This window comes from Colletotrichum acutatum, assembly GCF_030867785.1.
Source record: "Colletotrichum acutatum strain CBS 112980 chromosome Unknown BDZ83scaffold_131, whole genome shotgun sequence".
Taxonomy (NCBI): domain Eukaryota; kingdom Fungi; phylum Ascomycota; class Sordariomycetes; order Glomerellales; family Glomerellaceae; genus Colletotrichum; species Colletotrichum acutatum.
In genome coordinates this window covers 1-24,799 of record NW_026849125.1, presented here as the reverse complement: position 1 = coordinate 24,799, position 24,799 = coordinate 1, and the positions used below count along the sequence as shown (strand labels likewise).

General features: G+C 53.6%; 9 protein-coding genes across 9 annotated transcripts; 6 read left to right on the top strand and 3 right to left on the bottom strand.

The window, feature by feature from the left end:
* The first annotated feature begins 772 nt into the window (after nt 1-772).
* BDZ83DRAFT_74086 (phosphate-repressible phosphate permease) lies at nt 773-3,082 on the top strand. The gene is made up of 3 exons (XM_060513073.1): nt 773-1,097; nt 1,187-1,705; nt 1,789-3,082. Exons 1-3 carry the CDS (start codon nt 1,019-1,021, stop codon nt 2,973-2,975), a joined length of 1,785 nt encoding a protein of 594 aa, XP_060359933.1. The 5' UTR covers nt 773-1,018; the 3' UTR covers nt 2,976-3,082.
* A 106-nt stretch (nt 3,083-3,188) lies between these two features.
* Nucleotides 3,189-4,784, bottom strand: BDZ83DRAFT_588875 (HET domain-containing protein; the record flags this gene model as incomplete). Its single annotated transcript, XM_060506186.1, has 1 exon — nt 3,189-4,784. The coding sequence occupies one exon, from the start codon at nt 4,782-4,784 to the stop codon at nt 3,189-3,191; it is 1,596 nt and encodes a 531-aa protein (XP_060359932.1).
* Nucleotides 4,785-10,120: 5,336 nt separating this feature from the next.
* BDZ83DRAFT_74003 (uncharacterized protein) lies at nt 10,121-11,102 on the top strand. Its single transcript, XM_060513054.1, has one exon. It carries the CDS (start codon nt 10,438-10,440, stop codon nt 11,050-11,052), a length of 615 nt encoding a protein of 204 aa, XP_060359931.1. The 5' UTR covers nt 10,121-10,437; the 3' UTR covers nt 11,053-11,102.
* A 1,560-nt stretch (nt 11,103-12,662) lies between these two features.
* On the top strand, nt 12,663-12,848 carry BDZ83DRAFT_588853 (uncharacterized protein; the record flags this gene model as incomplete). Its single annotated transcript, XM_060506183.1, has 1 exon — nt 12,663-12,848. The coding sequence occupies one exon, from the start codon at nt 12,663-12,665 to the stop codon at nt 12,846-12,848; it is 186 nt and encodes a 61-aa protein (XP_060359930.1).
* A 296-nt stretch (nt 12,849-13,144) lies between these two features.
* Nucleotides 13,145-14,990, top strand: BDZ83DRAFT_636675 (fatty acid desaturase-domain-containing protein). The gene is made up of 2 exons (XM_060509267.1): nt 13,145-14,069; nt 14,125-14,990. The coding sequence occupies exons 1-2, from the start codon at nt 13,245-13,247 to the stop codon at nt 14,878-14,880; spliced, it is 1,581 nt and encodes a 526-aa protein (XP_060359929.1). The 5' UTR covers nt 13,145-13,244; the 3' UTR covers nt 14,881-14,990.
* A 2,107-nt stretch (nt 14,991-17,097) lies between these two features.
* On the bottom strand, nt 17,098-17,634 carry BDZ83DRAFT_588818 (heterokaryon incompatibility protein-domain-containing protein; the record flags this gene model as incomplete). The annotated part of the gene is made up of 2 exons (XM_060506179.1): nt 17,098-17,403; nt 17,458-17,634. The coding sequence occupies 2 exons, from the start codon at nt 17,632-17,634 to the stop codon at nt 17,098-17,100; spliced, it is 483 nt and encodes a 160-aa protein (XP_060359928.1).
* Nucleotides 17,635-18,545: 911 nt separating this feature from the next.
* On the top strand, nt 18,546-18,785 carry BDZ83DRAFT_636671 (uncharacterized protein). The gene has a single exon (XM_060509266.1). It carries the CDS (start codon nt 18,555-18,557, stop codon nt 18,759-18,761), a length of 207 nt encoding a protein of 68 aa, XP_060359927.1. The 5' UTR covers nt 18,546-18,554; the 3' UTR covers nt 18,762-18,785.
* A 2,056-nt stretch (nt 18,786-20,841) lies between these two features.
* On the top strand, nt 20,842-22,153 carry BDZ83DRAFT_588857 (family 7 glycosyl hydrolase; the record flags this gene model as incomplete). Its single annotated transcript, XM_060506184.1, has 2 exons — nt 20,842-21,447; nt 21,503-22,153. The coding sequence occupies 2 exons, from the start codon at nt 20,842-20,844 to the stop codon at nt 22,151-22,153; spliced, it is 1,257 nt and encodes a 418-aa protein (XP_060359926.1).
* Nucleotides 22,154-22,322: 169 nt separating this feature from the next.
* On the bottom strand, nt 22,323-24,069 carry BDZ83DRAFT_723250 (GMC oxidoreductase; the record flags this gene model as incomplete). The annotated part of the gene is given in 5 exon segments (XM_060512544.1): nt 22,323-22,521; nt 22,575-22,669; nt 22,813-23,741; nt 23,794-24,007; nt 24,019-24,069. 5 exon segments carry the CDS (start codon nt 24,067-24,069, stop codon nt 22,323-22,325), a joined length of 1,488 nt encoding a protein of 495 aa, XP_060359925.1.
* Nucleotides 24,070-24,799: the final 730 nt, after the last annotated feature.

Sequence of the window (24,799 nt, the reverse complement as noted above, 5' to 3'; positions counted from 1 at the left end):
TTAGGGTGGTTCTTTTAAGACGAAAAACGCCACATTGGCAGGCGACGTTGTTGGTGGGGCCTGGCCTCTTCGAACCATTAAACACCGTGCCCCAATACCGGCCGTAGATTGGCTACCCAGTTCTATGTCGCCAAGCATCCATCATCAGCTTCGCAGCTCCCCTTCGGCCCATTTTCAACGAGCGGCCAGTTGCCGTCTTCATTTTTGCAGCTCGCCTACACAAATACTATATGTTCGCCTTGGCCTGATGCCATGCTGACATTCGAGATATAGAATGACCAGAATCAGAGTTCGTGGGGGTCTGATAGCCTGCATATCCGTCGGTGTCCACAACGAGGTGCATCCCGAGCACATCGTCGCATCCGCAAGCTCCGGCCGTCTCAAACCCCTGGTTAACTATCTTGAAGATGGTGGTGGAGGAGAGGCCACAACAGAGTCTCCATCCGCCCTGTCGTTGACGTCTCCCCTGCCTCGTGGCCCAGCCCCGGGACAGAAACCTCGACCACATTCGATGTACGGCTGCTAGCCAAAGCCAGCGTCCCCTGCGAAACCTAAGAGCTACTGCACACATGGAACCTCTTCGAGCTCATCCTGAAGCTGGCCAAGCACACAGCCTTTGCCCTAGTTCCCATGTCGAATGATGCGAGAGGGCCCCAGTCCCGTTTCGATCTCGGCTTGCGGCAAGGTGAACCCATATAACCATCTGACCCAGGCTGGCGGTACAAAACGACAACCAAAGTGATTGATCAAAACCCAGACTTCATGCTCCTCCTACTAGCATAGAAGGGTTCTGTCTCAGATCTTCGCCGCCTCCTGATGAGTTATCAAGACTAGCATCACCATCATCGACGAGCATGATATCGAATTAGCACAACATGTCTACAGGACGGGGCTTCGCCGAAAAACCAGGAGCCGACGATAATACCGCATCGGCCGTCTGAGTCTTGGTTCCGAGACCAACTAAGTTTGTACTGGTTCCACGAGCGAACCGCTAAAGACTAAAGCCCGGCGAGCTATCATGGCCGCCGCACTGCATCAATATGACTACATCTTCGCCATCACCACCATCTTCTCCTTTCTCGATGCTTGGAACATTGGTATGTCTTACCAGTCTGTGCAAGAATAGACCTGCTGCAGAACTTCGATGGAGCTGCCCATCCACATACAACTGATCATGTAAATCCAGGCGCAAATGACGTCGCAAACTCATTCGCGACGTCTGTCTCCTCCCGCTCCCTCACAATGAAACAAGCAATGGCCATTGCTGCCGTCGCCGAATTCTCCGGATCCGTAGCCGTCGGTTCCCGCGTGACAGATACTCTCCGTAACAAGATCATCGACCCGCACCTCTACACCGCCCAACCTAGCGTTCTTCTTCTCGTCATGATGTGTGCCATATTTGGCTCTTCTGTCTTTCTCAGCATCGCTACCCGCAACGGCCTGCCCGTGAGCACAACGCACTCCATTATTGGCGGACTTGTCGGCGCCGCGACGGCGAGCGTGGGTATCTCGAAAGTTAGTTGGGGGTGGGACGGGGTGTCGCAGGTGTTTGCGGCGTGGGTTGTTGCGCCGGGGTTGAGCGGGGCGCTCGGGGCGGTGATGTTTCTGGTGACGAAGAGATTCGTCTTGACCAAGGCGAATGCTGTGCGAAATGCCTTCTTTACGATTCCGTTGTACACCTTTTTGACCTTTGGCTCGTTGACGAGTGAGTCCTCGCGTTTCGCTCCCCTACCCCATTGTATGAGAATAGTGATGATTCTTTCACACCGAGACTAACACGCTGTATAGTGCTCGTAGCTTGGAAAGGCGTCCAGCTCCAGGTTGAACTCACAGCAACCCAAGTCCTCATTGCAGTCTTCTCCGTCGCCACTGGCGCGATGCTCCTCCAAGCCTTCTTCCTCTTACCCTACCTCTGGCGCAAGATTGTCAACGAAGACTGGGAGCTCACTTGTCTCATGATGTGGAAGGGTCCCTGGCTCCTCAACCGGCCGCCACCACCACTACCTCCAGCCGGAGTACGGAGAGTCAACGTTAAAGACTACTACCGCGGTCACCTCACGGCAGACGAGCTCGCCTACGTGAGAGCCTCAGAAACCCTCTTAGAATCAATACAAAGCAGCCAAACGCCCTCAGACCTCTTCAAAGACGACCAACCTATCCAGTCGCTGCCAGTGCTCGGACCCCCTCAAACTCCAGCAGCAACATCAACAACATCAGCCTTGACAGAAACCACCCGCCGGCCCTCCTCATCCTCCTACTCCTCCACATCAGAACACATCCCACCTCGCCCGCCAGGACCCAACACAAGCCTCCCCGTCCTCACCTGGCGCCTTAACCGCCTCCTCCTCCGCGGCCTAGAACAAGACGTCATCACAATGCAGAAGCGCAACGCCGTACTCTCCTGGGACATCGCCGACATGCACGCCCGCGCACCGCACTACGACAACCGCGCAGAACACATGTACAGCGTCCTCCAGATCCTCACCGCCTCCGCCGCGAGCTTCATCCACGGCGCAAACGACGTAGCCAACAGCATCGGGCCCTTCGCGACGGCCTACGACATTTGGCGCACGGGGGGCATCGAGACGTCGGTCGGCGTGCCGGTGTGGATTCTCTGCTTCGGGGGCGGGGCTATAGTGCTGGGCTTGTTGACGTACGGGTACCACGTCATGCGGAACCTGGGAAACAGGCTGACGCTGATTTCACCGAGTAGGGGGTTCTGTATGGAGCTCGCAAGCGCGGTGGTGGTGATGATGGCGACGAAACTTGCGCTGCCTGTGTCGACGACGCAGTGTATTGCCGGCGCGACGGTCGGGGTCGGGTTGGCGAATGGGGATTGGCGGTCGATAAACCCGCGGCTCGTGGCGTGGATCTATTTCGGGTGGTTTGTTACCGTGCCTGTGTCTGCCTTGTTTTCGGGGTCGTTGATGGCTTTGATTCTTAATGCACCGCACTGGAAAGCGGTCGTGAAGTGAGGCTGGCGCGGAGCTTAGGCCGGTGCCGGCCCTTGGTGTTAGTTGAGTCCTTGGATATGTTACGATACCCCTATCTGTTTTGTCTTTCATCCTCTGAGCGGGAGTCTATATTTAGAGAAGTCTTGGATGTTGCCTGATGAGAACTTGCATCTAATCATGGAATACAATTATGAATACTTGGGTATCACCACTAGCTAGTCTCGCTCACGCAACTCAGTGCAGTGCAAATATCCGCATACTAGACTCTTGGGGCAAATACCTCAAAGCCCAGCCCACATGCCCATCCAGATACGCCTCCCCAACAACCGAAAAGTGCTCAACCGAGACATCGCCCTGCTCAGGAACCCTCCACAGCTCCTGCTCCTTCTGCTCATTCGTCATCGTGACAACGCCACATCCAGGCTGTCTCAGGGACTCCAACAACATACGCTCAATCTCTGGCCCGTGGACCCCAGCGTCCTTTGAACGAAGCAGGACGGGCGTGTTGCTGCCCACGAGATACGCAATCACGTCACCCGCCGAAGCCTGCGCCGGCACGATACTCATCCTGCCGTCTCCCGTCGAGGCTAGTCGCCTGCCTTCGAGGTCGGAATGGCCGCCTGTGCGGGCAAAGTAGCCGTAGAGGCGCTTGATGATGCCGTTTGTGCCTGAGCCCACGAATTCGCGCTGCTTGCTCGCTTCTGAGGCCAGCCAACGCGCGAGGGCTTCGAGAAAGTCGTTATCTCCTCCCGGCTGGGAATCGGCAACTGATGGTTGCCTGTGGAAGTCCTCGACTGCCGCGACCCATATAGTTCCGACGGCCTGGCAGAGACGCTCATGCTCCGCTTCCTTGCCCTTTAGTGGAACGTGTCGATACTGACCGAACCTGTCCCCCGAGGCGTAAGCATTTCTATATATGCCCATCAACTCTGACCTGGCGGCGTCATAGTCTGCAGTCAGATGCGACTTCTGCAGGCCAGCAGGCATGACGCAGCCGACGTGCTCGATCGTCTCAACCCTCATGCCAATGTGCCCCAAAACGAGCGGCAGATCACCATTCGCAGACTCGGTAAAAGCATGGTGGACCTCTTTCTTCACTCTGACCTGGCTCAGGCTGTTGTCCTGGACCATGCACAGCGGATTTCTCTTGGTGTAAGAAGCTTCGAGGTTCCAATCGGGTGCCCAGGAAGGGAGCCCATCTACTCGTTTCGAAGCGGGAGCGTCGTCTACGTGAAACACCATCTGCTCAATGCCGAGCTCGTAGAACATATACTGGGCAACTTTGCCAAAAGTACGCCCAACTGACATGTTGTAGTCAATCTTCAGGTACTGCTCAACAGTCTCAAGATCACTAATGATGCCAAACGTCGCGTAGACAAAGTCGGCCGGGTTCGTGGCGCCCAGGCCTCTACGCGCCTTAACGGCGCGGTGGAGAGGGAGCCTCGACTGGCTGGCCCAGCTCGCGTTCATATCCGCCAGGACGCGCCGCCTCTCTCCGTCATTCTGCACCCTCGGTGACGAGCCTTGGCCTCTACCATCGAGGAAGAAGGCGCAGAATTCGCGCCATCGTATCCGTCTGCTGCCGCATTGGACCCAGGGATCTCTCGATAGGACAAGCTCCTGAAAGACCCAGACGCGCTCAAACCACGTCTTGGAAAGCAAGCTCCAAGGCCCTCCTTCTCCTATCGCGGCGACGGCGGTACTTTCGCCGTTATCCGTGCCGGGCTCGGGGGCGAAATCACGGGGTACAGAAAACACTTCAGTGACGTCGGACGTGAGATGGCCGAGGTGGATGACGGTGCTGTGGGCAGTCGAGTAGATTTGCCCCATCAACCTCACCTGCGCATTACGCTCGTCGACGTTATCCTGATCAATGCAGAGAGCGTCCGCCCAAACCCTCCTCACGCGCGTGAGGTCGCGCAGATCACGCAGGGCGTCATCGAGCGAGGCCGTGATGGCGAAGAGGTACTCACGGCCGCTGCCGTCGACGAGTCGGATCCGACATGCCCGTTCTGAGGTGCCCCATACGTACGACAGGGCTGTGTACGGGTCAATCAGGTCGTAGTCGCACGCGGCGAGGGTGGTGTTGCGTAGGGATCCCCTGAGTTGGTCTGCGCGGGCGGCGGAGGGCTCGAGGAGGAGCAGCCTGAAGGCATCGTTGTCGTTACCGCCACCGCCGCTGCCAGTGCCAGTGGCTGAGAGCGGTTCGTAGTCGTACCTGTGCTCGCATTCACGCTCATACGCGGACATGGTGGGCGGAGCGCGGGGTGCAACTTGGCACTGGTTTATCTTATTCGGGGACCCGGGGTTTACTGAAGACGCCGTCGGTGATCGGTCCGATGCCGCTCACTTCCAACTGTCCGGTTCCGTGAGGGTCTGGACGGAAGTGGGGACCCTGGCCTCCGCGGTAGGGAGGGAGGGTTTCTCCCTTCAACGATGACTAGATGGATGCTATTTTGGCAAACTGGGTGATAATGCAGATTCAAACTTTGCTCATGTTCGCGTGTACAGCTCGTTCCGACGGGATTTTGCCTTTTCCCCTTTGTTCTTATTCTTTGGTACACACTCCCCTGGATCGTCTTGATGTGAGGCAAAACAAAACGAGATTGGTATCTGCCCGCGTCTGAATCTTACTCTTCGTCCCAAAACGGAGACGGGATGACAAGAGATCTCACTCCACGTGACTCGGACGAAGACCGATTGTTTCTGAGCCTGGTCAGCTTTAGTTTCACGGCAGTACGGTTTTTTCTTCCATCTGATGTAATTATTGTTTCTTGCAGTGAGAAGATGTTCAGGGTCAAACGGCGAGCAGATGAATCAATTCGGGTATCGGGATGAAGGATGGAATGATTCGAGAGAACAGTGGTCCTTTTTGGGGGATATTGCGCTTCATCTTGCCAAACGTAGACGTCGGCCGTGCCGTGATAACCAGTTATTAGACGACTCGGCCGGGCGATTCGGTGTGCGTGAGGGAAAAATGGTGACCAGCTGCGGTGGCGACCGAAACAGCTTGAAACCTTAGTCAGCAGGCTCAACGTCTGGGGAGAGACAAGGGCATGCCTGAGGACAAATACTCACCAGGTCGAGTGGAGCTGTCCAGATTCGACGGGAAAGACCCAGCCGGGGTTAATCCGAGGTTCACGAGAGATCGTGCGAATTAATCCGAGAGGGCAAGGGGCGCTTGTGGTGGCCGTTGCTGCAAAACCAATCAAACGGTTGCCGAGTGGCGACCCCAGGCCCCTTGATCTTGGTCCATCCAGACTCGAATCTCAATCGGACGGAATTCTGGGTCCAGGCCCAGAAACCACGTTTAGTGTCGTATCCAACACGCCAACCTCTGCGCGCCAATCCCACGCTGGGAAAGGCGTACATTCAAAGGCTGGGAATTGGCATGTCTAGTGTAGGTGCCATCGCGCATGTCTTTCTCCAACTTTTTTTCCAAAGTGGCAGAAAAGCTCTAGCCTCAAGTAGCTTCCCGTGGCTCACGCGCCAATGCCATGCCCGCGGCCCCCTAACCCATCCGACTTGGATGACGCCGCAGGAACTACACTACCTTACAGTCTACGGCTCGTTAGAACCAAGTCGATCAGCAGGAGTTGACGAGACAGAAAAGCTGGAGCCAGCATGCCACCGCTTTCTCGACGACCAATGGGCCTTGAGCTTATGAGTATAGCGAGAGAGGGGACATAAGAGCTGAGGAGAAAGATGAACATCATCATGGATTCATGTGCCATTTTGCCAGACGGAACAGCCAAACCCCTGTCTGCCAGTCTCCGCTATTGCGTATTGGCAACCCTCCTTTGCCTCCCTCGGTCGTATCACGCGTATGGGATTTGCGCTTTCCAACTGGGCATCAGTGTTTTCTGCATGCCGCCTATTCGGATCGTCCTTGTGTTGTTCCTGCGACACCAATGACGCTATTTCTCTCCCCTTTACTTTCTTTCTATTCTCCATCAAATGTGGCTATCCCACAGTGTCAAAAGAAACACGACGGTGAAGGGAGACTAGGAAGTTTGAAAAGTTGCATAGAGATCGTCGTATGGCCGTACCACTTTTCTGAGATATTCTTGGGAGTTGGCAGAATTGGCCGAATACCTTTTGCTGTATCCATATGACGCCCCCCACTCTCCCAAGAAGTACTCCCCCTCTCCCTGATTGAAAGTCCCTCCTCCCCTTTCCCATCAATTTTCGTGTACCCGCGGGTGGGCGAGCCCCATGACAGACCTAGCCACTGTGCCACCCAACGGTCTCGAACATGGATACGGGATATTACGTACGCGGCCTTGCTTCCGGGTACCTACATTTTCTTCCTGTGGCACTCCATTGGCGATGGCACCTCGCCAGGCTCGCACCTATTTTCCTTTATGGCTTCCGCTTCGCTCACCACACCCCTGTGCCCCGGCCATTAGTTGTGACTGTTAAGTGGGGTTCATTTTCGAAGTTGTGTAGATTTTCTGGGATGACAGGCATGGCAGCTTATCCCAGTTCCAGCCCGCTCCCGCTTCTTCAATTCAAACTTTGTGTTGCTGCGAGCCTGCGACGCTGCAAATGCAGCGTCACCGTGCCGGGATATTGGATACGTGAGACGGCAAAAAGCGATTCAGCCAACAATCACCACCTGGCTGAAGGCCTACACACACCTCGGCTGCGAGATACTCAGCTGAGTGCTCTTTCCGAGCTGACCCCCTCGCTAGGCAGGCACTGGAACGCTGGCTGGCACGAGCTTCGGTGGAAAAAGTCTGGAAACTCTTGTTGCCGAATAGAAACGAATCGGGGAAAAAGACGCACACAGCTTGGTCCTTTATCAGGAACCTGCTGATGTGTTGGTGTAGGTGTACCATGAAGGGTAATTGGATGCAGCCACCATCCCGCAATGGAAGGCCTGCAGCAAGTGCAGTGCAGCCAGCCTGCAGGAATAAAGTCACCTATCCGTACCCGAAAAGATGGGATGCCAATTGTTTGGTGTGTATTGTGCCTCGTCTCATTCGTCTCGCAAACACGGAAAGAGATAAAATAGGTAAGCTGGTGAAAAGTTAGTTAGAACGAGCTCGGAGCACCCCAGCAGTTAGGTTTTTGGCGATTGCTGCGACATGACGCTCAATTAAGAGGTCAATTTGGAACGAGATTTGTGCCCCTCGGCGAACCACGTCTCACGCAGTACGAGCATAGCCTGCCTACATGATAGTAGACTGCAATGATGTGAGGTTAGATAGATGAGTAGTACGCAGTAGAGATTAGTAGCGAGACCGCGGGTAGATAGTAGATAGAGGCATGCCGCATGATGGGACTACCTAGAGGAAGTCGGCGTCATCCATCAATCCCCTCCCGCTTCGGGTTCGCAGTTGACGTTTTGTGGGGTCGTTGCGAGGCGCAGTCGGCGGCGCCAAGGGGAAACTTCCGTTAGCCAAGAGGCTGGAGCCTGGCCATTGGATGATTACGGTGTTTCCCGTTTTGCGGCCTGCTGCTTGCTGCTTGCTGATTACCTGTTGCTTGTGGTCGTTCTTTCCGTCTTTCCTGCTCCATACCTCGGTTTGCGAGATGCCCCACTAAGCCCCCGTCAATCATCTTTTAGTTGCGGTTGATGTCGGATTGTGACATTATGACCATCTTTCATCAATTAATCTTCCCGCGGGTTTCCGTACGTTGAGCTCGTTAATAACGGTGGATCGTGGGAACTTTGAAGATCAAAGCATGTTCACATTCGAACAGAGACCCATCGCTCGGCAAGTTTGTCAACTTGTGGCTTTCCAAGTTCCGAACCCCCCCCCCCCTGGCTTGGCCCTTGCCCAAGTTGCCCCTCCCTCCCCTGCGGCGCTGCCTTGACAGGCGCGCCATTTCCCTCGGGCCAATTTTGTCTGGTTCCGCCCCAACAGCTCGGCTCGCTAAATGAGCCACCACCTGGCACCACCTCGCACGGGGGAGGAAGGACTAGGGAGGGGCAAGCGACCAAGGTGGACGGGGGTGGACGGGACCGCGTACAGTAGCCGAGGGAAACAGTTCCCTTTGAGGAACAGTTCTTTCTGAATGTCTTTTTTGCGGCTTGCCAAGTTGCCATGTGCAATCAGAGGTCAAAGAAAAACCAAGGAAACCAAGAGACGAGACAATACGATTGGGCCAAACGATTCAAACAGCCGCTCCAACCAAGACTGCCACACACACACACACACAAGCCCGGCCAAGGCTGCACCCAAGACGAGAGGGTCGAGACAAGGTGGGAGGTCTAGCCAGAGCTTGAGCGGCATTTCTAGAAACATTCTTCCGCAGGTTCAGAACTTGGACCAGGTTTGACTTCGTACTTATCCCACCCACACTTGGACTTGTCAAGTCAAGACTCAACCATGGAAACGGGTCTACCGTAGGAGGAGGGGATACAAGACTAGTCAATACTCAAGAGTCAAGGCTCGACGAGTGAAAGGGCCATTCCCGGCACAATCGCCGCACTCCTAGTTTCTCAGAGCAGGTGCCGTCTTTGTATCAATGTGTCCTTGGTGTCTTTTCGCGGGACGGTGGAATTGAGTTTCAAGGGTCCTGGGTCCTCGTCCCACTTGTTCCCCATTCTTTCCTGTCGCACTTCCCACTCAAGACGCGTGTTCTGAGGGTTCTTGACTCTTGCCAATTTTTTTTCCCCTTCGCTCTTTCCTTTCTTCTACTCTTTGCGAGGCGCGAGGTGGCAGGTACGACATGCAAAGATGTCTGTGTGCGGCCGCCAAGTCTTCGGAGGGGTGCACTTGCTTGGTCTTGGTCTTAGTCTTGTACTGTTGGAAAGTGACTTGGGGAGGAGCTTAGGTGAATGAGGGAAAGGGCAACGCGAGGCCCCAGAAACCTGGAAGGTGCAAGTCTGGAGAAAGGAGAATGGGCAATGGCGCGGCAGGAGTTTAGCCTGCGGCGCACTTGCACCCGCGTACTGAAGTGCGTACTTGCCAAGGTGGTCCCGCCTCTCCGTATCGAGTACGGTCCTCCCTTCCCTGCCAAGCCATTCACCCATTCAAGGGCCCCCAATGTTCAAATGGTGGAAGGTCCCAAGGTGCTCTTCTCTTTCCTCGGTTTTCCTCCAGCCGTGTTCCGGTCACCGTCACGGGTCACCATGTCCACCGTGATGAATGGGATGCTCAGGTAATACGCGCACAGCGCACCGCTCACCACCCGCGCACTTCGTACCGTCTTCGGATCCAATGGTAGGGAGGCAAGGGCAAGGAGGGACCTTCCAGAATGGCAGAACCCACCTCCTTCTCCAACATTGGAAAAGTGCATGATTCGAGAAGGACCCCAATATTCATCGTTTCAGCCTTTCAGGGTCCTGTCAAGGCTCACAGAGTCCCAGCTCAGGCCCCCGCCGGTGCAAGGTCAACCGGTGTCAATCAGATAAGCTCCTTCACCTTTTTCTTTTTGAATTTTTCTCCTTCCCTACTCGCTGACCCCGGTACACGCCCATCTCTCTCCGTCAACCTCTTACAATTGCTTCATTCTAGAGTCAGTCATTCATATGTCAGTTTCGTCTGCTGTCTGCTGTCTGCTGTCTGCTGTCTGCCGTGTGCAGAGGCAAAAGGCAATGGCCGGTGCAAAGTTGCACCTTGCAGAGCCCAGCCCCCATTCTCCAGCAAGCTCCCAGGAGGCGAGAAAGAGAAGAGCAGCAACGCAACAAGCTGCGCCCCCGGGGCTAGCGAGAGCGCCAACGGCCAATTTACTAGATTGGATCAGGGGGGGGGGATTTCGGGAAACAAGATTGGCAGATGGGCAGGGGCGTGGCCTAGCCGTGAATGAGCTGGGCGCGTCCATTTCCATTCTCTCAATCTTTTTTTTTTATTCTTTTTTTTTTCTCTCTTTGCGAACTTGCGCGTATGTGTCCATACTATTATTCGTACATATCCATACCTGCGTACTTGCGTATCCATACGAATACTTGCTGCCATTCATTTTGCCCTGCATTTTCAGCGTTGAATCTCATACACACAGATATGTGGTTTCTCTACCTTTCTCCTTGCCTGTTCATACCCCCATTCATTGTTATTCACTCACCACATGTCTGATTGCCATGTCCACAACTACGCCATCGCGCATACAGACTCACAGAGTACCTACACCACTTTGTACTGTGTAGGCATACCTGAACAATCAATACCTTGGCTGCAACCACAACCACCACAACCTGGCTGATGTTCGGTTCCTTTTTGTCTTGGCGGGAAATCTGGGAGTGGGAAGCTAGTCGGGGAGATTGGAAAGACTACTTTCTTGCATCTCAATGATGAGAGAGTCTCTCCATCGGTTTCCCCCTCCGCCCCCCCTGCACCATGTCAAGTCTCCATGTCCACAGTCTCTCCCCCCCCCCATGGCCCTTGGCCCATGGCATGGCCCATGTCCCATCCTAATCCCAATCCCCCATATCCATCCCGTCCCCATCCAGTCACTTGCACCTCCACCAAGAACCCACGCGCACTGTTTCGACCTGCCTAACTCGAAGACAAGCTGTCCTTGACCGACGGTAGTCTCTCACACTCACACTATGAGTAGCAGCAGCAGCAGCAGCCCGCACACACTTGTGGCAGTGGGTTGACTTTTGGTGGTGAATCCAAGAACCAAGTGGGTGTGGATGCAATGGAAAAAGATGATCCACAAATCTTTTGAAGAACCACCTTACCTGGGCCCCCCTCGCCTCGCTCCACGCTCTACGCTCCATGCTCCACGTCGGCGCCTTGCTTGCTCCTCGTTACTCTCGTACGGGGATGAGCCACGGGGTATACGGAGTAGGTACCGTACCGTCCCTGGTATCTTTGCCGCCGCCGCTTGCTCGTCTCGTCTGGTGTGGTTCTTTCTTGGTGCTTTTGCTGGGTGCTGGTTGCTCTTTCTCTCTCCTGGATTGAGCTGGTTTGCGGCTTGCCCGTTGCGCTGCTCCTTTCCATCCACGTTTCTTCTCATGTTCTTGTCTCGTCTCGTCTCTCCTCCTCCCCCAGTATCCGTATCCATCCATCCATCCAGTATTCCTTTCACCTCACACCCCCGTCGCCCTGTTACGTTGGCCCGTTGTCCCGTCTGCCCGTTTCTTGTCTCTCCCGTCTCTTGACTCTTGCTCGTTTGTTCTGCCCTTTATCCAGAGCCTGCCCCCCCTCCATCTTCCTATTTCCCAGGTCATGTCCATGTCGTCTGTTCTCATCTGAAAATGGCACGAGTGTCGACTGCTTCGCCTTTGCCGTAAATTCTCTTTCTCGCCATCCCGAACCGAAAGCTGTCCGACAGGGTCCTGAAGCTTTCCTGTCACTGCGCATCTTGCCTGCCGCCAGCCAGCCCACCCCCAAGCAAGCCAAGGTCGATAATACGTAAAATACCGCATCGCCCACCTTCAACCAACCGGTTTGTCCCCGGCGCATCACCATCACCTACACAGGTTCACCACCACCGAACCGATTCTTCCTCTTTCCTTCTTCAAATCCTTTTGGAGGAATTGGACGTCAACTGCCTATCGACCTCGTACGCAATTGTGCGGCGATAATTTGAGTTCGGTTGGGCTTTTGTGTTCGTTTGGCCAAGTTCGACCGCAACTTCCCTTCCTGCCTCGCAGCATTCGCTCTCTCGAATTCACCACGTTGACGGAACCTCGTCACCACTACCCACCAGAACAATCGTCGATACTTTCTTTTCTTCGACGAATTCGAAATCTGGCTACACGGCACAAATCTGTAACCGAATAACGAAACCATCCACACAATTGCGAAAATGGATCGTGATAGCAGAATCATCACCCCCCGCGAGGTGGAGGGCATGATTGCAGATGGACGCACAATCGTCATTCTTGACGAAATGGTTCTTCGCCTCGACGGGTGGATGGGCAAGCATCCTGGTGGCCAGTTGGCTATCCTGCACATGGTTGGAAGAGATGCGACCGACGAGATCAAAGTGTAAGAGGCTCGACTTACCTTCCATGTCCAATTAACCTTTGGGTGCATCACATCTGCCCCCCTCCCACCATCTTCAGCTTGAGGCTGAGAACCCCCTCCGAATCTGGACCCTCATGCGGCGTGCCCCCGTCATTCCCGTGGGTTCGGATAAATAATCTGAAAAGGGGTGGGACATCGGGAAAAAAGAAGCATCCGGGAATGCGAAAGCGACCGAGATATAATCAGAAGTCTGGTTAAGCTTATTTTCCCACATGGTTCAAATAGTGGGAGAAGGGGGAAAGTGCCAATTAATATTTCGGATTCGCTGGACATTCGGACTCCGTTATTGATGCGTTAAGTGGAATTAGTGTGCTGACATATCGCTTTTGACAGGTACCATTCGGCTGCCACACTCAACACCATGAAGGCCTTTCGGATCGGCCGGAAACCTGCGGGTCCCTGGATCAACATGACACCACCAATTAGGGGCGGCGTCTACACCAAGCAAGAGACCACAACACCCGCATCTGCACCCAACGCTGGCGGTGCTACTGCACAAGATGCCACGGACGCTGCCGTCGACTGCCCCTCGTCTGATCTCGATGAAGATGACTCCGCTGACGATGCTGTCTCCGATGTATCTGGCGGGAGCTCCCGCACGTCCCTGACTTCCGAATGCAGCAGTGCAGAGGTCGAGACCAAGCCCGAACCCCAGACTGAGACGGGCATTAGACGTCGTCTTGCTGCACCTGCAGACCCAACCGACGATGCCCTCGCCGCCGGCCCCGGTTTGTCGGGCCGGAGCCGCATGACCGCCGACCAGTACACCGAGTGGTCCATCCAACAGAACATTAACAAGGATCTCGACGAGTACCCTTCTCTCGACCCTGCTGTTCAGCGCGATATCCAGGAAAAGTACCGCTTGCTTCATGAACGTATCAAGGATGCTGGCCTCTATGACTGCCCCTACTTGGATTATGGCAAAGAGATGTGCAGATACTCAACTCTGTTCGCCCTCTTCCTCACTACTCTGCACTATGAGTGGTACATGACCTCAGCTTGCTTCTTGGGTCTCTTCTGGCATCAGATCATGTTCTCTGCCCACGACGCTGGACACGGTGCCATCACCCACAACTTCACCTTTGACACCCTCATTGGCCTCTTTGTTGCCGACTTCTGCTGCGGCCTTTCCATGGGATGGTGGAAGAGCAGTCACAATGTCCACCATCTCATTACCAACCAGCCTGTAAGTCTTGCCCAGTCTTCACCGATTCCCGATTCCTGTCACTAATACGTCCCAGGAGCACGATCCCGATATCCAGAACGTCCCTCTCTTCGCCACCTGCCCTTCTTTCTTCAAGTCCATCAAGTCGACTTACTACGATGGCTTCGTCTTCGTCTGGGATGCCGCTGCCGACGTTCTCGCCAAGTACCAGGCGTACACCTACTACCCCGTCATGGGCATCGCTCGCTTCAACCTCTACCTTCTCTCGTGGCTCCACGTTTTGTCCCGCAGATCTTCCTCCCTTGGAGCCTCCAAGGCCTGGTGGATTCGCCCGACTGAAATCGCCTTCATGGCCTGCTTCTGGTACATTTTTGGCTGGCGTCTGATTCTCAATACGCTTCCCACCTGGCCCATTCGCGTCGCCTTCGTCCTGGTCTCTCACATCATCACCATGCCTTTGCACGTTCAGATTACCCTATCCCACTGGGGTATGTCCACCTCGGACCTTGGCGAGTCCGAGTCCTTTGCCCAGCGCCAGCTCCGCACCACCATGGACGTCGATTGCCCCGCGTGGTTGGACTTCATCCACGGCGGTCTTCAGTTCCAGGCCGTGCACCACCTCTTCCCGCGCGTCCCTCGGCACAATCTCCGCAAGGCGCAGGTGTTTGTCAAGGAATTCTGCAAGGATACCGGCATTCCTTACTCCATCTTGGGCTTCGTCGATGGCAACAAGAAGGTCATTGGAAGACTCGAGGAGGTCAGCGATCAGCTTCGTACACTGCTCAACTGCCAAAAATTTATGGCGGAGACGGGCGAAAGCGCCCTGCATTAGACACAGCATCAATGCATTGTTTCGGCGTTGGAGGGTTCTTTTCATAGACTAGATAAAAGCTGTCTGCTGTCTTAATGTTCACTGTTCATATATTCATATTCTACAACATAACTTTACATAATACTCGCAGCTGCAGTGAAAATGCTATGGGTAACGTCGGGTTACCAACCGTATAATACGGTATGGTGGAAACACGGCATCCTGTTCACAGAATCGTGAGAAAGAAACCACGTGGTGATCGAGATTCCGTCAACAGCATCCAGATCCACACACAAGAGAGTCTAAATGTTATTCTCCGAATGGACTCCATTGATGTGATTACCCCGGACTGACGACGTTGATTCAAGATTAAGGTATGTATGTAGGTAGCTTGGGTACCTCCCAGGACCGGGTGCGGATGCGCGATGCAAGGGGAACGCGGATGGCATATCCTGGCGTGGGCTTGGCTGGGGGCTCAAGAGAAGGTGGGCTACTGGGCGATCGAAGATCGAGATATTTCGGACTTTGGAGAGGAGGTTCTTGAGTCCGAAGCTAAGGTAGGGTTGTGTTTTCTGGTGGATCCGCCGGGGTGGCGCTGAGTAAGTGGTGCAGCTTACCGGTGCCGATTCCGGGAGGGCCGGGCTTGGGCTTGGGTTGATGGATATGGATACATGTAATCCCTTTTTTACCCTCCTGCCTTCTGCTTTCCCCGTGTTTGATCGGAGAGCATACTTGAGATGCCCATCTCTCGGTATCGTGGGCTGTTCATGGTCCTGATACTGAAGGTTTGACGTGACGCTCCGCCAAGCATCTATACCAACGCCCACTCCTCCAACTCGCCCTCGTCATCAGGCCACGCCTCTCCGTCCATAACCCCATCGAGGACCGTATATCCGACGATCGTATACCCGCCTGCCCTCGATCGAACGACGAACGGGACATCAAGCCCTGAAAACACGCAGATCTCGTCACCTGGCTCTGGTTGCGAGACACAGAACCCGAAGCAGCTTTCCGTGGTAAGGAACATACAGCCCGAGCCCATGGCCGCGGTGATATTGCCGATTTTCAACCAGGCGGAGGGTGTTTGTGATGCTACTGCCTCTACGAGCTCTGAGGGGATGGAGAGTGCGCGTAGCGAGGCGGCGTCGGGCTGTGTTCGTGGGTTTGCGTGGAGAATGCGTACGAGGAGGGCTTGGATGCTGCGAAAGGTTTGTAGTGCGTCTGCGTGATCGCTTTCGGTTGTTTCCGCAGGCGCCTCTTTGCTTGTGTCGCTGGGCGGCGGTGTTGGTGGTGACAAGATGTCTGAGAGAAAGGCCTGGGAAATACGCCTGGCATCACCCACCCAGGCGATGAACTCTTCCTTTTTATCTGCTAGAACAAAGGACAGGTCGAATAACGGGAGCTTGGGGCTGATGCGGTCGCCTACGCACGCGACGGTCCTGCCTTTGAGGTAGAGCGTGCGGGCGTCGGGTGAGAATCTGTAGGAGGGTTTGCTGCCGCGGGATGATGATGCAGGCACGTCGAGGAGAATTCTACCGTCTGTGTTTTGGTTGTTCCAGCTTAGGGCCCAGGAGGGGAGGTCTGGGACCGGGGGACATGAGTGTTTGTTGCTGAAGTTGATCTTGATGATGACGGTGGTATCGAGGCATCTCCTCCTTTGAGGAGGAGGAGATGGGTGAGACTGTTCTGTCCCAGGATATGCTGCCTCGTGGCCTCGCGGTAGACTTTCTCTACGGGATCCGTGTAATCGACGCTTACTTTTCCAAAGGTATCTGGAAAGATTGAGCGAAGGGCGTAGATTTTGTCACGGGGTTCCGTTGATTGTAGGTACAGCAGCATTCTCAGCTGGTAGACGTCCAACTTCCCGCGTCGCGCAGCAATCTCCGCCGCTTCTTTTCGCTCGTCAGCATCGGCGGTAGTAGCAGCGGTAGAAACGGCCGTGATGATCTTCCGGCGCATGTTGATGGCGAGCTGATTCGGGTCTGGGTGACTTTTATGGGCGTCGCCCCACTTCTGGAGAATGTTGGAGAGGGCCTCACCTCCGCCGTCGAGGCAGAGGACGAAGGCGTTGCTGTAGGTTGCTTCCTGGAGGGTCCAGACGCGGAGCCAGTAGGGGGCGCGTTGGATTTTGGAGAGGAGGGTTGGGTCCAGGACTGTTTGTGGATGAGTATCAGTGACATGAAGCGGAGAGGGGGAATACGGTCATGTGAAAGTTGTGTAAGTCAAAGACATCCCACATTATTGAGATCCTTTGCCGCGGCGGCACTCACCTCGCTCCTGATCATTTTTCACTCTCGGGACACCTTTATACAACGCAAGAACCGAAGCAGGCGCCCACTCGTTGCCCAGCCAGACAAAGACGTACTTTGCCTTCTCGTAGAGTTCCGCCATCATGCCGACCTGGACGCTCTTCTCATCGTTGGAGGACTGGTTGATACAGACGGCGTCGACCCAGAGCGAGAGGTCGCGGATGCGTGGGCCGCGGAGGATGTTGAGGACGGCGGCGCAGTTTGGAGTTATCATCAGCGAGGGTTGGGTTATTTGCTGAGAGGAGTTTCGGGTTGCGGTAGTGGTGGTGTTCACGACTGTCAGGGGAACGTTTGAGGGTTCGCCTCCCCAGGTGTAGGAGAGGGCTGCGTATGAGACTGGGTTGTCGAGGGAGGTTTCTTCGAACGAGCATTCGAGGGGGGAGGATTTATCTGTGGTGTTGACGAGACGGATGAGGCGGATCGATTTTGGGGTGGAGAAGGGTGTGTATTGATACCGAGCGGCCATTTTCGAGTTTCTTTGCTGGTTAATCGGCTTCAATCCGGTGAATTCAGTGACATGGAGTTTCGCGATCACGGTGGAAGGAGCCTGGAATTCGGTGCCTAACTCTCACGGTGTCGATGACAGCGGCAATAAAGATTACTTGCCGGAGAAATCCGCTCAGACCGATGATTCAAAGCATGTAAGCCGCGACTGGCAAATGGGATGATGTATTGTGGTTTTGGTTTTCATCAAGGCCACGAGTCTCGATGCTTAGACCCAATGGAGAGGTTGTCAGGAGGCTATCACGTGGGATCTAGCCAAGCGACGGAGATTCAGCCGCACTTTTCAGCTGCGACTCGATGATCGCCAATCTAGGTTAAGTGCCCTGATTTATTGTTTCTTGGGTAACATTGCCGAACCATCGCTGTGATGGACATTCTTAACTTCACTCAGCTTGGTCTTTCTTGTGAAAAGTACTTCATGCAGAAGAAGATTCAAAGACTAGATGGATTCCAAGTGCATTTCTGAGTATTCGTCCCTGTGGATCATAGCAGCAAGTTGGCAACACCAACCTTCTTGCGGAAGTCTCGATGACGGCAGCGGAAGCAAAGCTCGCAAAGAAAACCTCAAATCGCTTGAGAATCGATGGCTTGGAGAATTCTAGTTGCTCTTTCAAAAGTGTGAGTGACCAGGAACGTCCGGCCAAGACAAGAAACGGACATCTAGGCATCGGACATGGGCGTCGAGAAATCATCGACGGGACATGGAGTACTCGGCCTGAGTCCATAAGAAGCTGCCTCTTTTGCGGGTGTTTTAGTCACGTTAGCAGAAGCATATCGATGCAGGGGAGAAAACACTCAAGTCTGTGTCCTTAACATCAAGAGTGGAATGACACCATTCGTTTAACCTGACTGGCTACTGACATCTCAACGACGAGATGATCAATGGACTCACGGAGAGAATCAGGCGTCAAACGATACTGGATTCATATGTTCAGGATATTCAACGTAGGTGTGGTAGTTGACTTGATTGAATCGCCCGTATTACCGAGTCTTTACGGAGGTAGGATAGGCATGATCCCCCAGCATATCATACATGTTGGTTGTATCTACCCCTGTTCAACTACTGCGACGTTGTATTTCGATATATAGTATAAGTATACATAGCTATGCTGCGTTGATAATTGCCTTGTGTTTGAAAGTTGTATTTTTCCATGCAACGATAATCGCGATAATTGGCATCTTAAGTCCTAAGTCAAGAGCTTTACTTGTATGGACCTGGCTTCTCAACTTGGTGACCGAATGCATGCTTTTCACATGTAGATCTTCAGAAGAAACGAGGACTCTGACGTTCTGAATACTTCCAGGAGGAGGCAGCTGCTCATTGTCTTTGGTCGGCGTAGAAGAAAATCGACAGAAGTCCTACTGCAAGAAGTTTGACTCAGTTTTCCTTGCCTTCAGACGAATTAAGCATGCTTGCGTATGCATGTGAAGATCCGAGAGTCTCGAAACGAAACGCCAGGTTCGATAGCTGTTACTCTTTGGCGAAGCTGGTGTCTGACTCGTGGTGTCACAGCAGCTCGGCAATTTTTCACAGGATCTATCAATTCTCGCGTTCAACCTTTACAGCCCTCTTGATCTGCTCAGGAGCGAGAAGACCGTCTAATCAGGTATGCATTGGCATTTTCTTGTGCTCACCATGTTCGAGATATCGCTCTAGTCACATGTTTACGCCATTCCACTTTCACACCCGGAGGTAGAAAAAGCAGCTCGGAGCCGCCGCGACTAGCAAAGTCCGCTCACATTGCGGGCTCCACAGCACCAACGGGGACTTAGGAGAGCGAGCGTGACAAACCCCTGGCCCTACCTTACTAGCAACTTACACGTAATTTATCCGCAAGCCAAGAAACTCAATTATCATCAGCAATGCTAAGTCAGGACATCGAGCTGATCCGAGTTCGCCGCAAATACCGGGACATAAGCCAGATCCGCATCCAAGCCGGGAGCTAGGGTCAGTTCTGAGTAGGCGTGCCGCGTAGATCAAGAAGCGAAGGCTATCGTGCAGAGAACTCTAAGCGTAAGATTACTTACCTAAATGGCGAGTCTTTGAGCTTGTATGATGGATCCTCGTTATAGAGTAGGAGCTATGGAAGATGCAATATAATGGATCTCTACAGGTGGCCGAAGATAGGACAGACGAACGCCATAGTTGGATATGCCCGCGTTTGCCAGTCATGTTATACACCCGAGTAGATGTATAGTTGGCAGCATCAACCCTTTCGTACCGAGTATTCGGGCTCGCTGCGAGCGATTCGGTGTAACGCCCGAACTATGATCTCCTGTTTGGAAGTTATTACTCTACTACATGGGACGGAGATTGGGTAGTTGACTTCACACCTACCTGAGCTTTGAGCGATGTAGCCGCCGGCGAGTGTGGGATGCGTGGATAGTTGTCAACGACTAGATTAAATCTGATTCGTGTATATAATGCCGCTAGAGTAGGTGACCCTGCGAGGCGATGCTTCGTTAACGATAGAGTTTTGCGAAACCCTTTTTCTGTTACAGGAGGAAAGTTTAAATCGCGCTTGTTCGGTAAACTGTGGGAAGGAAACACCAATTTGGGACAATTGGGAGCGATAGACACGGATTCATCCGTAGAAGTATTGGTTCTCATCCCACTTTGCCGAAATAAAGGCCAGGCAGTCCCTGACAACCTTTCGGGTATCATGGCCCCCAAGCGCCCAATGCTCCATCCCCGACCGTTCGGTCCTTTCTTATTCTCCAATGTCCGCGATTGCCATCGTTGTCCCCAAAGTTTCCTCCTGCACATGTCCTACTTGAGCCGCTTCTGATAGATAGATTAGATTGAGGCTACTGCCCGCAATTGCTGTCACATCCAAAGCCCCTTGCATTTAGTCACAGTGGCCCCTTTAGCCCCTGAGGCAATCAACCAGCGAACCCTGAAAGCTTGTCGGAATACTCCAGATGGATCCTCATGGGGTCTCCGAACCCAAATTGACGGGTTGAAACAGTTTGATGATTTTAGAGTCTGTTCGGTTTCGAATGGGACGGTCATGCTGTTCATCAAAAGTATATAGCTCGACGTTGCTGCCGCCGGGGACTTCAGATGATTCTAGTTCGGCACAAGCTTCGCTTCTCTCAACTTCAAGTCACTCCTTTTTGGCCTTCTTCGCACTTTGTTGACCAACTCAGCATCTGCACTTTGCCCGTCATGGCGCTTTCCATTCTTTCCGCTACTCTTCTTCTCGCCAGCCTCGTCTCCGGTCAGGCGCCTGGCAATTCTACCGATCAACACCCCAAGATCGAAACCTTCCGCTGCACCGTCAAAGATGGTTGCCAGAAGAAGACCAACTACCTCGTTGTCGATTCGAGTCAGCATCAGATCAAGACTTCGAGCGGCGTGACCTGCCTCACCGGCAACAACCCGCCCAACTCCACTGCTTGTACCACTCCCGAGGAGTGCGCGACCAACTGCCATATTCAGGGTATCGCCGACTACAGTACCAAGGGCGTCTTTACCCACGGCACAGACGTCCGTCTGACCATGTTCAATGCCGACAACCAAAAAGTTTCTCCCCGCATCTACCTGTTGGAGGAGAACAAGCAGCGCTACGAGATGATCCAGCTCACGGGATCCGAGTTCAGCTTCGATGTCGACATGGTCAACTTGCCCTGCGGCATGAACAGCGCGCTCTACTTGTCCGAGATGCTTCCGGACGGTGGCAAGAACACAAGCTCTTTGAACAAGCTTGGTCCCGCGTGGGGCACTGGCTACTGCGATGCCCAGTGCTTCAAGACCTCCTTCATCAACGGAGTTGTAAGTCCCCTTGTTTTCCTTGCCCGACGTGATGCATTACTAACACAAAAATCAGGGCAACTTTGAGCAAAAGGGCTCTTGCTGCAACGAGCTTGACATCTGGGAGGCCAACTCCCGTGCAACTCACATCGCCCCTCACCCTTGCAGCCAGCCCGGTCTCTACCAGTGCACCGGCGAGGAATGCGAGAAGGCTGGCGTTTGCGATAAGTCCGGCTGCGCCTGGAACGCCAACCGTGTGAATGTGACCAACTTCTACGGCCGCGGTGCCGACTACAAGGTCGACACCACCCGCAAGTTCACCGTCGTTACCCAGTTCCCCGCCCAGAATGGCAAACTCAAGGAGCTTCGCCGCATGTACGTCCAGGACGGCAAGGTCATCCAGAACAACGTTGTCAACATCGAGGGACCTCCGAAGATCAACTTCATGAACGACGAGTACTGCCAGGCCACCGGTGCCTCTGACTTTATGCGATTGGGTGCTATGGAGGGCATGGGCGGTGCCATGTCGCGTGGTATGGTTTTGGCCATGAGCTTGTGGTGGGATGACTCGACCTTCATGGAGTGGCTTGACCAGGGCAACAACGGCCCTTGCAATGCTACAGAGGGTAACCCCTCGGTCATCACTTCGATCGTGGCCAACCCTGAAGTGACGTTCAGCAACATCCGCTTTGGAGAGTTGAACTCGACGATGGACATGAGGCTTTAGGCTATAGGCACTTGCCATATTAATCAAACAAAATTAGCCTTTTGAAATTTTATCTACATTGCATTGAACTGAACTGGGATAGCTTGAGATTTGAGTGATGTCTCTATCAAGGCGCCTAGGCCTATCGAAACATATCATAGTGTATGTCCATCTCATCCTAGCGATCAGCTTAGCACTTCTTCATGGTGGATCCAATTATCTCAGCAGCTTGCTCTGCCAGGGCGTAGGCAGCCACTTGTAAGTTAGCCGAAACCGAGACGGGAAACACTGAAGTATTAACAACACGAAGATCAGATACCCCAATCACGCGCAAGTCTGTATCCACAACAGTGACCATGGAGGCTGTGCCCGCAGGATGGTAGCATCCCCTGTGAGATATGTTAGGCAAAGGTGTCTTCATCAGCAGTAAAGCGTCATTTACGCTGCCATCTCACGCACCCGAGCATCGATCTGTTCGTCTGTAGAGTTCACTGTCAACGGCTCTGCCGCCAGCTCGCCAGCTACCACCTCTCTTCCCTAATTAGTTTCATCAGACGTCAGCAATTTGATGTTGCGTCTGATGGTCTCCCGAGCAGCTTAACGGTCGACATTAGTACCCAAGAAGTTGGGGTCGATGAGTGGTGCGTCCTTGATATCGGCTGATTGAATAATGATAGAACCTCGGACAGAATAATGAAGACGACCGAAATCATCAAGACGGCTGAACCATCCGCTGAAACCCCCGAGTACTGAAGTAAGTGAGATGAATGAGCGCGGTCTTGCTTCAGCAAGGGGTGCACAGTCGGATCCGGGACCGATCCCTCATCTTCAGCAATGGCAACAACCAAACCTTCTTTCTCGAGAGAAGTGACGGTTATAAAGTCGATGAAAGCCCCGATTGCATGATGAGACTGGTTGACAATAGGATTGCCGGACTCTTTGGCGTATCTCGCAGATGCGTCCTTTAATTGCCAGATCGTAGGGATCAGAACATGATCGTGGAAGTTCTGGCCAATTGCTGGTTGGTCCAGAAGGATCGGGATATCAAACTTCTTCAAGGTTTCCGCAGAGCCGATCCCCGAAAGCATCAGGATCTGTGGCGTGCGGTACGCGCCTGCAGACAGAATGGTCTTTCTTCCCAAAATCTCGGTCCCATTCTCAAGTCTGACTCCGCGAGCGACGAGGTGACCATCTTTCGGGTGCTTCTCCACAAGGACTTTGGCGACCAAGCTATCGGTCAAACCCGTGATGCCTTTGAGAGAGTACACGAGCGAGGCAAGTTGACGTTTGCCTTGATCCCTGTTCTCCTGGAGATCTGCAACACCAACGTTGTCCCCGGCATTGTTGTCCAGCTGGGGAAGCGCATCGATGCCAAGCTCTTTCCAGGACTCAAGTAGGGGCTCGCGGAGGGGGAAAACATGATCAGTAGATCCTGGTGACTGAACTTTGACAGGGCCAGTGTGCCCGTGGGAAAGGGGGTTGGTGAAATTATCAAAAAGCGATTCAGTCTTCTTCATATACGGAAGTTGGCCTTCATAACTCCATCTTGGGTCGCCAACTCTCTCAGCCCAAATGTCGTAGTCGACCTTGTGGCCGCGGGCCCAGGCAGCTTCTCAGTCGTTAGATGATGAACATCGAGCCGACAAAACTCTTGAACTTACCTCCATTGATAATTGTGCCACCCCCGAGCCCCTTACCGACTGGGGATACGATCTCCCGGTTGTCAAGATGGGTTTGTGGAACACAAGAGAACCCCCAGTCGTATTCGCCACCGATGGCATTGTTCATGTCAATCCATTCAATGTTCTCGACGGCGTGGGTGTTGGTGCCGGCTTCGACGAGCAGAATTTTGAGGTTGGGTCCTGTTGAAGCAACCTATTCGATACCACGGAGCCGGCAATGCCGCCACCGACCACAATACAGTCCCATAAAGTCATTTTGCCAGCTTGGTATCTTGAGCCGCAAATAATTCGACAAAGAATGAGATGAATAAAGAAGGCGTAATCAGTCGCGAGGGAGGGCTTGGACGGGGCTGAGCAGGCACATAATAAATGCTGATAACGTCTTTGAGAATACACTAGATGGCAACGTGTTATCGCCGGCGAAATGCTAACCCGGCCCTGTATCTCGGTTCGGCTTCCAACCTTGGTTCAGGACGGAATATTGGATACCAAATTGCAGGTGCATATAACAAAATTTCCGCACGTACGAGGCCCGCTGAAATTTGCTGTGCCATCTGTCCGGGATTCTCTCTCCGCGCGGGGGTAATGTGCGGGGGGGGGCTTAATGCCAGCATCATGTCTGTTCTGCTGTTGGCAGACAGGCTGGCTGTTGGACACCACGGCGGAGTTTTGCCACCATGTCAACCCATGGAGACGAGGTTCCACTATCCTGCATTACTGCGATGAATCAAAAGATGCACGGCGGTTGAATGAAACCTTGGGCTGAAGAACCTTGAGCTTGGGACACGCAGGCTCATCCTCGCTGCAATGGTTGCAGGCAGTCCTCCAATCGAAGTGACTGTCAAGCATGGAACGACGGACTCCTTCCGCTGGAAGAATTCAGCAAACATGGTCAGAATTCAATTTGGCGGATTCCCGTGTGTCTGCTCCAATCGAGATCCACGAACCGTGTTCCAAGCAAACTGTTCTGACTTGTTGTTGGTGT

Bases quoted from the DNA above. Each gene is read 5' to 3' on its own strand.
- BDZ83DRAFT_74086 (XM_060513073.1), top strand. From the start codon at position 1,019: ATGGCCGCCGCACTGCATCAATATGACTACATCTTCGCCATCACCACC. The intron at 1,098-1,186 runs GTATGTCTTACC...ATGTAAATCCAG, and splicing joins TCTCGATGCTTGGAACATTG to GCGCAAATGACGTCGCAAAC. The intron at 1,706-1,788 runs GTGAGTCCTCGC...CACGCTGTATAG, and splicing joins GACCTTTGGCTCGTTGACGA to TGCTCGTAGCTTGGAAAGGC.
- BDZ83DRAFT_636671 (XM_060509266.1), top strand. From the start codon at position 18,555: ATGGACTCACGGAGAGAATCAGGCGTCAAACGATACTGGATTCATATG.
- BDZ83DRAFT_74003 (XM_060513054.1), top strand. From the start codon at position 10,438: ATGTCAGTTTCGTCTGCTGTCTGCTGTCTGCTGTCTGCTGTCTGCCGT.
- BDZ83DRAFT_636675 (XM_060509267.1), top strand. From the start codon at position 13,245: ATGAAGGCCTTTCGGATCGGCCGGAAACCTGCGGGTCCCTGGATCAAC. The intron at 14,070-14,124 runs GTAAGTCTTGCC...AATACGTCCCAG, and splicing joins ATCTCATTACCAACCAGCCT to GAGCACGATCCCGATATCCA.